Source organism: Chinchilla lanigera, unplaced genomic scaffold (assembly GCF_000276665.1).
Source record: "Chinchilla lanigera isolate Chin_1 unplaced genomic scaffold, ChiLan1.0 scaffold00081, whole genome shotgun sequence".
NCBI lineage: Eukaryota > Metazoa > Chordata > Mammalia > Rodentia > Chinchillidae > Chinchilla > Chinchilla lanigera.
This window is the reverse complement of record NW_004955482.1, coordinates 7,115,244-7,130,532: the sequence shown is the minus strand read 5'-3', so window position 1 is coordinate 7,130,532 and position 15,289 is coordinate 7,115,244. Positions and strand designations below refer to the sequence as shown.

The 15,289-nt window shown below is 40.1% G+C and overlaps 1 protein-coding gene across 2 annotated transcripts in view; it reads right to left on the bottom strand.

Moving 5' to 3' along the window:
* The window catches only part of Ift81 (intraflagellar transport 81), a 67,740-nt gene that overhangs the window by 51,846 nt on the left and 605 nt on the right, over window positions 1-15,289 (bottom strand). For both annotated transcript variants that reach the window (XM_013503735.1, XM_005403140.2), the window contains exons 2-8: window positions 12,616-12,781; window positions 12,007-12,110; window positions 10,706-10,886; window positions 8,435-8,524; window positions 4,125-4,190; window positions 3,605-3,715; window positions 2,083-2,167 (exon numbers count right to left, since the gene is read on the bottom strand). In XM_013503735.1, the coding sequence (XP_013359189.1) occupies window positions 2,083-2,167; window positions 3,605-3,715; window positions 4,125-4,190; window positions 8,435-8,524; window positions 10,706-10,886; window positions 12,007-12,110; window positions 12,616-12,759 (781 nt within the window). In that variant the 5' untranslated portion in view covers window positions 12,760-12,781. The remainder of the gene's footprint in view (window positions 1-2,082; window positions 2,168-3,604; window positions 3,716-4,124; window positions 4,191-8,434; window positions 8,525-10,705; window positions 10,887-12,006; window positions 12,111-12,615; window positions 12,782-15,289) is intronic.

The following is a 15,289-nucleotide window of genomic DNA, read 5'->3' as shown; positions in this document are numbered from 1 at the left end:
AATCAATTTTATTTTATTTTTGTTTTTTAAATTTTTTTGTTTTTTCACAGTCAGTTTTAGAATGTTATGATCAGTCCCCTCAAAAATCTTGAAACTCATTAGCAACTACTTTCTAACACCAGCTCCCTTATCCACACAGCCGTCCTCCCAGCCCTGGGCAACCATGCATTTGATTTCTATCACTATGGTTTTGCTTCTTGGACATTTTATCTGGATGAGGTCACATATTATGTGGTTTCTCTCACTTAGCCGTGTTTTTCAGGTTTAGCCATGTTTCTCAGGTTCATCCATGTCACCCTAGGCGTGCACTGCTACTTCGCTCCTTTTGGGGGCAGAACAATATCCCATTGTATGGATATGCCACCTTTAATTAGTCCATTAATCAGTTTAAGGACATGGATTGTTTCTACTTTTTGGCTATTATGAATAATGCTATGAGGATTCATATTCAAGGGTTTGTGTGGACATGTGTTTTCTTTTCTTTTCTTTTTTTTTTTTTTTTGAAACAAGGTCTCTCTATGCACTTCAGGGTAGCTCTGAGCTCACTTTGTAGCCCAGGCTGGCCTCAAACTTACAACAATCCTCCTGTCTCAGCCTCCCAAGTGCTGGGATTACAGGTGTGCACCACCACGTCTGGCAGACGTGTGTTTTCAATCCTCTTGGATATGCTGTATACTTAAGAGTGGAGCTGGGGATATAGCTCAGTGGCACAAGCACCTGCCTGGCAAGTGCAAGATCCTGAGTTCAAGTCCTGATACCAAAAAAAAAAAACCACAACAGTGGAAATGCTGTCTCATATGGTAACGCTGTGTTTAACAAACTATTTTCCAAAGCAACTGTATTATTTAATATTCCCACAAGTAACATACGATGGCCCCAGTTTCTCCACACTCTTTCCAACACTTCAAATTGTCTGTCCTTTTTATTATGGTCATTCTATGCATCATATAATACTTTCCAGATTACCACAGAAAGATGGCTTAGCTATTAGCTAGATATTTACATTGTAATATTTCTCCAATACAAATGAGATCTTTGTACTGTTCTTCCAATGTGCATGGTCTCCTTTATGAGGAGCAAAATCACTTTCAAAATGTCTAGGATGGTTTTTTTTGTTTGTTTGGTTGTTTTTTTTTTGTTTTTCTCTGGTATCGAGAATTGAACTCACGACCTTGCACTTGCCAGGCAGGCACTGTGCCACTGAGCTAAATCCCCAGCCCCCAGCCTAAGATGGGTTTGCTGCTGTAACCTGGGCTATTTGTTTCCGTGTAAAGCTTCATATGAACAGAGCCAGATACACCCACATCAGTTAGCACTATTATTCTACAAAACAAACTATGAAAAACACTCAGTATTAAGGGTCCCGTAATGTTAGGGTTTATGTCTAGTTGTCCCCCGCAAAAATCCATGCAGTCGTTGGTGGGGCTTTTGAGATGTGGCTGAATCTAGTGTGATGCTAGGATTAAGGGTGCGTGATCAGCTCACTGACTGGTCTGGCACCACCCTAATCCCAGCAGCCTAGGTAGAGTATAAAAGGCGCAGAAAGAGGCTGTTACGGTCGGTTATTGCTTTCACTGTCTTCTGCCCACCATCAACTGTTCTCCTCTGCCATGCCACCTGGCTCTGGAGCCAGCCAGTTATGGACTAAAACCTCTACAAACTGTGAGCTAAATAACCCTTTCTTTTCTTAATTTTGGGCATCAGGTATTTTGTCTCAGCAACGAGAAAAATAAATAAGACACGTATTTTACTATTTTCTTTATAACCAAGACTCTAAGGCAGCAAGTCACATTCTTTCTACAACATCCACCTTAAACACTCTGTACGACCACACAGAAGAGAGTTTCCCTGCATAGTCACTAGCATTGCCCTCCCCTCCGAGGGAAAAGCTGGGGAGGAACTTGTTTGAAAATCCACGGATGTCTTTGCCGGAGATCCATACACCACCTGTGAAATTGCGCTCCAAAATTTTGCAGTATCACTGGATGATAATAAATTCCCATTAATTGATTGCTCTAAGGAATATCCTAATTTAGATTAATATTTTCTAAGCACCTACACCACATAAAAATTTCTACTTACTTTCCGGCTTTGCATCTGCTGCAGCATGGCGCATACTTTTCAGCTGGTTTTGTGCTCTCTGCAGTCTCTGCACTGCATGAAACAGCTTCAAAATACAATTAGATTTATAACCTGCTTAGTCTATTAAACTTTAACACTCACACAGGCAAACAATGGAAAATGCATATAATTTTTAATGATATAAAAAATAAATGAGAAAACTACTGTATTAAATAAAAAATGTAACAAGTTCTCTTAATACCTTTGCATATATATATATTTTTTAATGTCTTTTTGAGACAGGGTCTCGCTATGTAGTTTAGGCTGGCCTTGAGCTCATTTTGTAGCCCAGAATGGTCTCAAACTCCCAAGTATCCTCCTGCCTCAGCCTCCTGAGTGCTGGGATTACAGGCGTGTGCCACCACACCTAGCTCCTTTGCACATAAATTTTTTTAAAAAGCTTTCAGAATTTTTTCTCTAGTTAATTCGTTGACTTGGTGATTAAGTCGATGATTTTTTTTTTTTTTTTTTTTTTGGTACCAGGAATTGAACTCAGAACCTTGTGCTTGCCAGGTAGGCACTTGTGCCACTGAGCTATATCCCCGGCGACTTGGTGATTAAGGAAAAACATCTATTAAAGAAATATATGCACCAGGCTTTTCTCACATGATTTTCTTAATCCTAAGAAATGCTAACATTCTCACAATGATGTTTTAGAATCAGAAACTGATAATAAATAACTATTCAAGGCTTAGGAAATACAAGCTTACTGCTGCAGGGAAACTATTATGATGCCAAGTCAAGCTCCAACTTCAGTATCTAAACTGCCAAATTCACAGGAAATGAAACCACTTTGAAATATTTTTTTCATATATAAATCTACTCAAGATTTTTTTTTTAGAAGTGGGGTTGAACCCAGGGCCTTCACACTAAGCTACATAGCCAGCTCATTTTTGAATTTGATTTTGAGACAGGATCTTGCTAATTCATTAAGTTGCCCAACCTATGCTCAAATTTGTGATCTTCCTGCCTCAGCCTCCTAGAGTGCTGGGATGATAGGTATGCACCACCATGGCTGACTCTAGACAAAGTTTTAGTAAATGAAAGTAATAAAAGCAAAGTTTAAAAACATGGAATATGAGTGATTTGGGGCCTTTTAATGATTGCTTATGTGTTACTGCGGTAAATTATAGACGATACTGTGAACAGCGGAACAAAAAGGATGCCCCTGTAGTGCCAGAATGTAAGGAGCCTTTACAGAGTCCACAGGTTTCCTGAGCAGTTAATCTCAGTGCTTCCTATTACACTGCTGGAGGAACATGAACCAAGCACAATCCAAAAGATAGTACATAGATGCATATAGAGTAGAGAACCTGAAAGGAGCTGCTGTGGATGCCATTAATACCACAGAATATTCTTAAGAGTATCACGCTAACAACGGGAAATGTGAAATTCTGTAATTCTAAAATTCTTTCTTTTCACATCAGAATGATGAGAATGAGCTATTTTATTTATCCTGAGAATACAAAGTCTATGTGCATACCTGATTCTTTTGTTCCTGTTTGTGCTGTGCAAGACATTCTTCTCTCTCTTTTTCAACTCGCAGTTGCCTTGCTATTTTAAGCATCTGCTGGTGATTCGGAACTGTCTCCACCTACAGTGAGGGAATAAGCAGTACATGTTACTGTCAGGTTTGAGAAAGAAATTAGCGCGTGACTCAGACATCCACTTTTCATTTCCTTGTGGTAAACAGTACTCCCCAGAGATGACAGCGAAGCTCTAGACTCCAAGTCCTGGAAGGTGTTGGGCTACTCCCCAGGGAGATTCCCTCTCTCTCAATGTTATTTGAGTCCATCCTCAGATGGACACCCATGCCTGGCTTAATCTTTATTTGCATTCCTAAGTCTCTGCCAGTCCCTGGGATGCGGGGCCAAAGTCTACAGTGCTGATTCTTCCATCCAAGTACGAACCAGGCCTGACCCTGCTTAGCCTCCAAGATCAGATGAGATCAGGCGTGTTCAGGGTGGTATGGCCATCGACTACAGTGCTAATTCTTGACTTACCCTTTTCTTCAAACGTTCGACTCTCTTAATGAGCTGATCCTTTTCTTCTTCCATTGCACTGATATCCTAAAAAGAGGACATTAAAAGTATTCTCAGGCTGCAGGAGTCAGATAAGGTGTCCATATGACTGTGCATCTACCACTTTCATTTACAACCTGAGCTGTGAGGAACAAAGATCTCTCTTTGGGTAAAGGGCATTTCTGTTTCCCCCAGGGTTCTTTATGCAGGGTAATTTTTCTGGCAGCTTAGTGCTCACGGAGAGAAGGAACTAAAGCAGGTTATAACGCAGCAAGGTAAAGCTGCCAACCAGCACATCTGTCTTCTGACTCCAAATATGGGCACATGATTCTTCAAAACTCTTCTATAATGGCAAGTGCGCAGGTCTAAATGCATGAACAACAGCTGCTGACACCCATCTGCTCTGCTAAATGCCGAGCCCTACATCCTGCCAACTTCGCTTCAAATTACTTTTAAGGGTAGGATGCTTTCAAGACAGAAATTTATATCCAGTTCTGCCAATTAACCAATTCTCTCCTGAAAAATAAAGACTTTAAAAATAAATTAGCTTACTTTGAACTAGTTGCATAATATATTATAATGGAAACAAACAAAATCCTTCCTAAGCCTGGAAAAAAGAAAAAAAAAAAAGAATAGAGTGACTCCAAAGGTAAAATGTACATACTGGTTAAGAGTGGCAGAACTTGGGGAAATTGGCACCCTCGCTGACTATTGGTACCACTGTATTCAAGAATAATCTAAGAAGTCTTAGGGTAAATACACATCCCTTCTAGCCCAGTAACTCCACATCAAAGGATCTGTCTAATAAAATATTCATGAAAATCACAGGTTTCTCTGTAGAGATTCCTACTGATGCTAATTATATCTAAAACTTGAGACAGTCTAAATATCTGAGGATTATTAAACTACAGCGTAATAAAATGAAAGTCATTTAAAAAGTGCCATGTGGTGGTGCATGCCTGTAATCCCAGCACTTGGGAGGCAGAGGCAGGAGGATCACTGCAAGTTCAAGACCAGCCTGGGCTACAAAGTGAGCTCAAGGCCAGTCTGAACTGCATAGCGAGACCCTGTCTCAGAAAGACAAAAAAAAAAAAAATTATGAAAAATGCTTAATGATATGAGGAAAAGTCATGACATGACATTACTTGCAAGAAGCAAATTATGACATTTATATATAGTATAATACCAAGAAAAAGATTTAAATATATTTACCAAAAGGTGAATCTTAGTTATCGCTAGAGCATGGGGCTATGAGTGAATTATTTTCTAGCTCTTGTTTAATCTCTTTTTTTTTTTTTTTTTTAAATAAAAGAAGACCATATATTTGACAATGGGAAAGGAGAAAGAGATGACAGACAGCTACCCTGGACAAGTAGGGAGAATTCTAGAATGAATTGCTCCTTAATTATCTTTTTAAAATTTATTACAGCCAGACGTGGTGATGCACACCTGTCATCCCAGCACTTGGGAGACTGAGATAGGAGTATCGCCTCGAGTTCGAGGACAGCTCAAATACACAGTGAGATATTGTCTCTAAAACCAAAAAAAAAAAAAAAATTTACTGCAGCTGGGTGTAGTGACACATGCCTGTAAGCCCAGCACTCAGGAGGCTGAGGCAGGAGGATCACCATGAGTTTAAGGCCAGCCCTGGCTACATGAGTTCAACGCCAGCCTAAACTGCTTAGAGACCCTGTCTCAAAAAATAAAATAAAATAAAATAAAATTTACTACAAAGAATATGTTTAAGAATACTTTGGTAACAGTGAATGAAATTAAAAACATTGACTCTAGGTCCACTTATCATCTTGGTTTACTCGCAGGACATGATGGATGAACAAGCAATGCACATCACTCTTCTTCCGTACTTTTTTTTTTTGAACCGGGAATAAAACTCATGACCTCAGGCTTGCCAGGCAAGTGCTTATGCCGCTGAGCTACATCCCCAGCCCTCCTTCTTCCATACTATGTTATAACTATCTACTTCTTAGTCATCCTCCCCTACTAGATCTGAGTTCATCTTCCATTTCTAATATTCAACAATCTCATATTGAGAATCTACCATGTGTTGGGGCTGGGGATTTAGCTCAGCGGCACAGCGCCTGCCTGGCAAGCACAAGGTCATGAGTTCGATTCCAAGTACCAGAAAAAGACCAAAAAAAAAAAAAAAAACCAAAAAAGGAAGGGGAGAATCTACCATGCGCTGAATGAACACTCTAACAGGCCTGGGCAATACAACAGTGAACAAGAGGTGTAGACACAGTCCTTGTCTACTAAAAGGTACTTGGTAAGACCACTATTAAAGTAATTACAAATATAATGAGTACCCTAAAACAAAAGAGAATTAGGGGAACTAAATCTAATAAGGGAATGAGGGAATGCTCCCCTGAGGAAGCAACTTCTAATGTTCCTGATTTAATGAAGATATAAATATGGTATTCATAATTCATGAATTCTAAAAACAAAATCCATGTAAGTCAATATAGCATGTATTTGGGGAAAGAACTTAAATGCCTGATAAGAATGTAAAAATGTTTTTTTTCCCCCTGAGACAGGGTCTTGCTATGTAGTTCAGGCTGTCCTTGAACTCATCCTGTAGCACAGACTGGTTTCAAACTCATAGCAATCATCCTGCCTCAGCCTCCTAAGCACTTAAAAAATATCTTTGTGAAAATATTTTCTGGAGAACATGAAGATTTATCAAAAGTCCTAAAAGTGTTCATATGGTTTAATAAGCAATTGATATTTCTAAAAAGTTACTCTAAGGAAACAATCAGAAATATGCTAATGCATATAGAGAGGACAATCACAGCATTATCTATAATAGACAATAAAGTGAAAACAAAAAATGAAAAATGTTTGAACTATAAGGTGTGATCAAAATATATGGTGAATATTTAAATTTTTAAAAATTTATTACAGTAAAAGACACACTGCCATTAATTTCCCTCAAAATATTCCCCCTCATTTCTTTTTTTGTGAAGCATTTTTTCATATGAAAGTTTCTTTTCTTGGTATGGGGAATTGAACTCAGAACATTGTGCTTGCCAGGTAGGCACTGTACCACCGAGCTAAAGCTGCAGTGCTTCCCCCTCATTTTAAGCAGGTTTATTCTATCATTTTTTGCCACTTTCTGGAAATCCTCTTTCATGTGTTTATCAAGCATGATCAAAAACTCAGTGAAGCTGGGCATGGTGGTGCATGACTATAATCCCAGTACTCAGAATGCTGAGGCAGAAGGATTGCCATAAGTTCAAGGCCAGCCTGGGCTACATAGTGAGACGCTATCTAAAAAAAACAGAACAAAAAGAAAAAAGAAAGAACAATACAGTGAATGCTGCTGCCAAGTACCACTGAGCACAAGGACAGACTCATAAAAACATGATCCTCATCCACCTTCTTCACCAGATCTGGCACCGCGTGACTTCCGGCTCTTCCCCAAAGTCAAAATGACCATACAAGGTAAACATTTTGAGTTGATTCAGGACATCTAGGCAGCCTTGACTGTACAACTAAAGACATGAGAAAAAGACCTCCAGAACTGCTTTGGAAAATGGCAAGAATGATAGGATAGGTGTGTCTGAAGCAAGAGGGAGCATTTAAGATTAATGACAATGTGTCTTTTACTGTAACAGTTTTTTAAAAAATGTAAATATTCACCATAGTTTTCAATCATACCTCAAATCCACACTATGGAATTTGGTGGTTAAAATAATTTTTGTAGAAAGATAACACTGAGGATATATTCAAAAAGGTAATTATTTAAAAGCAAGATATAAACAACTGTATATAATGTGATTCTAAATCCAATAAAATAAATTTTTCTTCTTTGTTCTTTTCTGTATCATGTATATATGAAATACATATATCAGATAAAAACTCAAAATGTAATTTTTTAAATCCCTACTAGTACAGCTGAGTGTGATGGTACACACCTGTAATCCCAGCACTTGGGAGGCTGAGGCAGGAGGATCGTTGCGAGTTCAGGGCCAGCCTGGGCTACAAAGTGAGCTCAAGGTCAGCCTGAACTGCACAGTGACACCCTATCTCAAAAAGACAAAATAAAAACAAAAATAAATAAAAAAATAAATCCCTACTAGTGATCTGTATAGAGGTCGTTGCAAATTTTCACTGATCTCATTAATTTCTTCAATAAAGAACTACTAAGGTCTTACCAAAAAGTCTGCCATTTCCTATCACCAGTCTCCACACAGTATTCTAGTGAAGTAAGTAAAAGCAAAAATGCTAAACCCATTATTATTCAAATCCACAAATTATTGTTTTCTATTCTTTACCCTTCTTATTTCTGCTGTAGAAAATCCAGATGTCTTGAGTTGTTCACATTCTTTATGCAAAGTTTTAAAGACTTCCATCAATTCTTCATACTAAAAGAGTAAGTTAATAAATTACAAACTAGTGACTAGATCCAGTATGGTTCTCTTAACCAGGTTACTTATTAACTTTACAGTAATTACTTAAATCACTATAGAAAAGCATTTAAAAAACATCTCTAAACCTGTATATAGACCACAAAAAAGTAATCTGTACAATGTGGCCGGTAAATATTCTCCAGTTTCACTTCCAGCTACACTCCTGCCTTACACTCTATACTCAGCTCTGTCCATCTTCCTGCAGTCCCTGGAACATTCCACGCTCTCACCTCGGTTTACACATCCTCTCCCCTCTGAGAACACGCTATGACTCCGATACCTTAACCTGGGGATCTCCAGTGCACCATACAGGTCTCAGCATAGATATCACTATTTTCAGAGAAGCCTTTTCTGTACCTACCAGGGTAGCTACTCGTGTTATCTCCCTCCTTAGACAGTGAGATCCAAAAGATAAGAATCATGTTCACTGCATATGCCTTTGTATCCCAGAGCCTAGCACAATGCATAATCCATGTCAACTTTCAATAGTCACTTAATGAACGGAAGAAATCACACCTGTTACTTTTTATTTTTTAAGAACAGTATTTTAGAGCTGGAGTGTAGCTCAGTGGTTGAGTACGTTCCTAGCATGTATGACATCCTGGTTTGACCTCAAGAACTACACAAAAAAAATCCTGACTTATCAAATCCTAAGTATCTACAAATTATCCATTCTAAAACTCTTCATTCAGAAAGACAGTATGTATCAGGGTCTTTGTGAAATGGCTAAATAGGTAAGTCAATCTATACGTACACACCTCGGGTGTGCTGCAAAAACATGTCTTTATTACTACTAGTCCTTTCATTAATTAACTGAGCAGATTTAATAAAAACTTTTTTTTGGGGGGGGGGTCTTTTTGAGACAGGGTCTTCCTATGCAGTTCAGGCTGACCTTGAATTCATTTTGTAGCCCAGGCTGGCCTTGAACTTGCAATAATCTCCTGCCTCAGCCTCCTAAGTGCTGGGATTACAGGGGTGCGCCACCATGCCTGGCTAACAAAAACTATTTATACATTTCCTCTATAAGAATTAATTTTTATTAAATTTATGAATGGGGGAGAAAAAAATTTCATATTTATCCTTTTCTTCTTTTCTACATTATGCATAATCTTCAAAAATGGAGACGGGGTGGTCTCATCCTGTGGTGCTTCTCCCGTGGTACCCACTGTGACATTTAGCATAGTTACCTGCATCAGCATCGTCTCAAGAGCTCAATATGGAGTCTCGGTGACTGCCATGTCTCCCCAAAGAACAAAATACATGGATAAAAAATAAAAACATTCAGCTAATTGCTGGGTGTGGTGGCGCAGGCCTGTAATCCCAGCACTCAGGAGGCTGAGGCAAGAGGGTGTTGTGAGTTCCAGACCAATCCGGGCTACAAAGTGAGCTCAAGGCTAGCCTGAACTGCATAGCGAGACCCTCTCTCAAGAAGATTAAAAAAAAAATGAATAAAGTACAAGACTTTAGCCAGAGGCACTTTTTAAAAAATCAGCTTTTAAAAATCTAAGCCTGATTTCTCTTTGTGCCGTCTGTGACAAGCAATGTGCCTTGAGACTCCAGACCAGCAGTCAGGCAAGCCAGGATCCTCGGCAATCAAGTTTTCAGACTCTAAGTCAAAACCCAACGTTGCTGTAACTCCAGTGAGAAAAGTGCATTGAGACTTCAAACTCCCAGACCTACTTCTAGCCCATCTGAGGTTGCAAGCCTGGTTTCTTTGCCCATTTCCTCACAGGACTCACAGGTTCCAACTGGCCCAGGGCGGTGCTGCTTTACACATGGCAGGCTGCGCTTCTCTAACCTGGATGACAAATCCTTCAGTCACCCGATAAGCAAAGTGCTCCGCAGCCTCAAGCCCAGGGTCTTACCTGCCCACAACTGCTAAGCAAAAAGATATTCTAATTTCAGGGTGTTTACTGCTATGCACACCCTGTCACTAAAGTGGGCCGTGTGCGCAACAGTCATTATTTGAAGGTATGACTACGGCTGACCATGAGCTGAAACCGTTGTACCTTCTGGTGTCTGGAACGAGACATGGAACGAGACACGGCAATTAAAGAGAGATGAAAAGGTGTTTGAGTATGTCCACCTTGAGACCCATCACAGGTGGTTTCACAATGCCAGTTACGCACGCTATACCTGTTTACTGGTGTCAGCCACAATCTCATCCTGAAGAAACTCACTCGGTACCTCAAGTTTTATTAAGAAACGGGCTAAATACGCTCTTTTCTTCAGCTCATTGGTCCTCTGAAGAAGCCAGTGAAGCACTGGGTAAACCACAGGCTTACTTCCGATCACCAACCCCTGGCGGAAGGTACTCCTAAGAAAAGAAACACACACACACACACACACACACACACACACGCGCATGCGCACACGCACAGGCACACACACACACACTGGTCAGTAAAGCTGGAAAAGGGACAGTGTTCGCTCAAAGTATGATTTACAATGTCCTGACTGCTTCCTAAAACCACTTTTAAAAGATAAACCCAAGGCTATTGTTGTCAATCTTACATTAACTAGAAAATTAGAAAAACTAGGCCCTCAGTACATCATTGTGGTATCCTAGGAGGCTGCACTGAAACCATGAATTGGCGTAGTCAGCCTTAATACTTAAATGGGCAGTGTTTAAGCTGTTTCTGTCTAGTATGACAGATACTTGATAAAATAGTATTTAACTTTTCTGGGTAGGGGAAAGAACTGAGCCACTTAAGACTTCTGCATGGCAAAGCAGTAAAAGGTTTAAGACTATTTTGCTTTCTTTCTTTTTGCTTTTCTGAGTTAAGAGTCTCACTATGGTCTAGGCCGGCCCTGAATTTACTATGTAACCCAGGCTGCTCCAACTCCCAGCAAGCCTCTCGTCTCAGCCTCCTGAGAGGCCACCACACCTGGCTTGAGACCAGTTTTTGAAATTCACCAGTATGCTGAGGCCATCAAATTGGGGACAGCAGGTATAGTCTAAAAAAAACTGACTGTAGGCCGGGCGTGATAGTGCACGCCTATAATCCCAGCACTCAGGAGGCTGAGGCAGGAGGATCTTTGTGAGCTGGAGACCAGCCTGGGCTACAAAGTGAGCTCAAGGCCAGCCTGAACTGCACAGCGAGACCCTGTCTCAAAAAGACAAAAGACAAAAAAAAAGACTGTCAGTAGATTAAAAAAAAAAGACTTTAGTAGATAAAGGTTGGCCAGTATAATATGCTTTTTTTTGTTTTGTGTGTGTGATATTACGGATTAAACCCAAGAAAGGCTGTGCTATATCCCCAGGCTTTTTTGTTTTTTTTCCTTTAAGGTAGAGTTTTGCTAAATTGCTCAGGTTGGCCTCGAACTTGCAATTCTCCTGCCTCAGATTCCCAAGTACAGTAGCTAGGATTATAGGCATACACCACCATACCCAGTTAAGCACGATTTTAAGAGGCAGTACGTGAGCAGATTCTTACATGTCTGTGGCATTTCCTGGAGGTTTGTATTTAAGGATACCAAGAAGGCTCAACATCCGTTTGGCTGTCTGTTCTGGCATCTCCTCTCTGATATCAACAACTTGCTAACAAATAAAGAAATTGAAAAATATGTCATTGTTGTGTATCTAACAAAGAGCAATATTTAAACTCACTGACAAAACCATTTTGCTAGGGCCTAACACGCACAATGGCCTCTTCATAAAACAGATGAAGTACCAGGTGAGGGAGCGCACAAGTCAGTTCAGGATTCTTATGAAGAATGTTAACCTCAAAAAAGTCTCCAGGTGGAAAAGCCAGTGTATGAGAGACATGAGCTAACTTGCAATAAAATAAAACCTTTTATAAAAGCATTTTCATTAGGGACCAAATCTATTTAAGTCTGGAAATAGAGAAGTAATTTTTAAATAAGGTACATGTTGATAACAAGCCTTGGGCTGGTAAAGAAACCTTAAAGATCATTTACTGTGACTTTGCAAGTGTGGAAAATAAGGTCCAGAGAGGTTAAGTAATTTTGGAAAGACACATAGCTATTTAAAGGCAGCAACTGGCTGTCCTGCTATTTCTCAATTACAAAGAAAAAATTCTTACCTTTGGGTCAATCTCAGCCAGAACATCATTAAGAACTTGTAATAACTGCATCGGTTCCAGGGAATCAAAGGTGATTAAATTATAGTTCTTCTTAAAAGGCTCCTTATTGAGATTGTCCACAATGAATTTGATTTGATCACTCATAATTAGGTTTTATAATTTAAAACTAGAGAATATAAAGAAAAAATATTCAATACTGGTAGCAAAAGTTCTGGGGAAAAATCAGAATTAAGTTCATAAGAAGTAGGCATGAAAGATGTAATTCTGCATGGCATATAGAATGCTATGAAAAAGGCTAATTGAAAGAAATCAGAGTGCTGTGAAGATTTTATCATAAAAGCTGCAGTATACACTATTCAAATTTAACATCAAACATTTTTTGGGGCTGGGGATTTAGCTCAACGGCAAAAGCACCTGCTTGGCAAGTGCAAGGTCGTGAGTTCGGTTCCCGGTACCGGAGAAAAAAACCAAAAAAAAAAAAATATTTTTTTGTATGTGCCTCAGGTACCACCTTCAGCAATCACCTGAATTAACACAGAGAAATGAGTAATAAATCCTACCTACATTAATATCTCTCCAATTTAGTTCCATAATTTCTATCCAGGGGTTAAACATTCCACTGCAGACATTCTTCTACTTTTTTTTTGTTTTTTTTTGAGACAGGGTCTCGCTAAACAATTCAGGCTGGCTTTGAGCTCACTTTGTAGCCCAGGCTGGTCTTGAACTCGCAAAGATCCTCCTGCCTCAGCCTCCCGGGTGTTGGGATTATAGACGTGTGTCACCATGCCTGGCCTCACTTCTACTTTGATTTCTAATTAGCAGCTCACATTTAAAACACTGAAAATTTTTGTAACAAAATCTAGGTATCTGAGTTCTCTTGAAAATCAGACCTGGCAAACCCGGGCTCACACTCCTGCTTGGCCCCAGCAACTTAAGCTGCGAACAGACCGCAGACTCAGGTGCTGTTTCAGTTTTCACCAAGCACTCTTCAGTTTCTCTGAGTAACTTGGCAGGACAGGCCTTGACTCCGCCACCCTAAGTCATTCAGGCCTTCACTTCCTTTTGGCTTCAAGGAGGAAGGGAGTCTCAGCACCTCTCCCCATTCCAACTCATCTGTAGTCATCTCCCTGCATACAGATAAACTTCAAACTTCTCACACTTTCACACTTCACGATCCAGCTCTAATTTTCCCTTATTTCCCCACTGTCACCTTTCACCCTTCCAGACTTCAGCCCACTGACATAATCACTGCTCCCTTCAATGAATGCTATTTTCTCTGTCTGGAATGACTTCCACCTCCCAAAAGAGCACATTTCAACCATCTTTCAAGCCCTGCTCACCAGAAATTCAAGTTCCTCTTTGACAAGGGACCTTCAGGGTCCAAGGAAGGGTGTAAAGCATGGACTTTTTCCACTAGACTGACTGAATTTGTTCTTAGGCCAAAGGCCAGGAAAAAAAACGGGAAGCCTTAGTCTAGAGGAAATCAGGCTCTGGTGGTAAGAAAGATCCTGTTTTTGGGACTGGGGATTTAGCTCAGTGGCACAGTGCCTGCCTGGCAAGCGCAAGGTTGTGGGTTCGATTCCTGATACAGGAACAATAATTTTAAAAAAACAAAAAAGATCCTGTTTTAAAAACTGAGTATCTGATTTCTTAACTCCTGGTAATTGCTTTAACTTCAGCAATTAAAGATGAATTGCAAAAGAAAAAAAAAAAAAACTTTCTTAGGAAGAAAGTTATTTCAATGCCCAACCTTAAAAAGCATGAAATGCTGGGCGTGGTGGCGCACATCTGTAATACCAGCACTCCGGGAGGCTGAGACAGGAGGATCTTTGCGAGTTCCTGGCCAGCCTGTGCTACAAAGTGAGCTCAAGGCCGGCCTGAACTGCATAGTGGGACCCTGTCTCAAAAAGACCAAAACAAACAAACAAACAAAAAAAAAAAACCTACGAAATGGATAAATGCTATTTCACTCATGTCAAGTTCAAGTGATAAACATCTTGCTTTGAAAAAAAATTTTTTTTAATTGGGTGCGTGGAACTGGATATAAGAAAACATCACAATGTAAAGATATTATCATTTCTCTATAATGATGATAAAATTGAGTAAATAATTAAACCTGTAAAAAGGTAAGTCAAAAAAGGATGTGATAACCTCTGCGGTTTACAAAGCCGAGATTTCCTTTACGCTGTAAAAGGAAAAAAACCTGTGCACAAGTTTTTCAAAAGGCCACATGGGACGCCGGGCATGGTGGCGCACGCCTGTAATCCCAGCACTCGGGAGGCTGAGGCAGGAGGATCGTGGCGAGTTCGAGACCAGCCCGAGCTACAAAGTGAGCTCAAGGCCAGCCTGAACTGCATGGCGAGACCCTGTCTCAAAAAGACAAAAAGAAAAAGTCCACATTGGAGGTGCAAGTTTTCCACTATTAAAAGCATTTTAAGGAAGAGTCCACGTCATAACCTCCACACACATATAAATTTAATTTTAAATGATTCTGAATTATCGATCTATTTTCTATAACAACAACAACAAAAAATAACAACCAGAAACCCCCAGACACACGAGTGAAACGCTGCCGGGAGGGGTTAAGGAAGGAGCGGGACGCCCCCCACCGCGCCGCCCACCCGCCTCCCCACGGCCCGCCGAGGACCCGGATGCTCTGCGCCGGTGGCTGCCG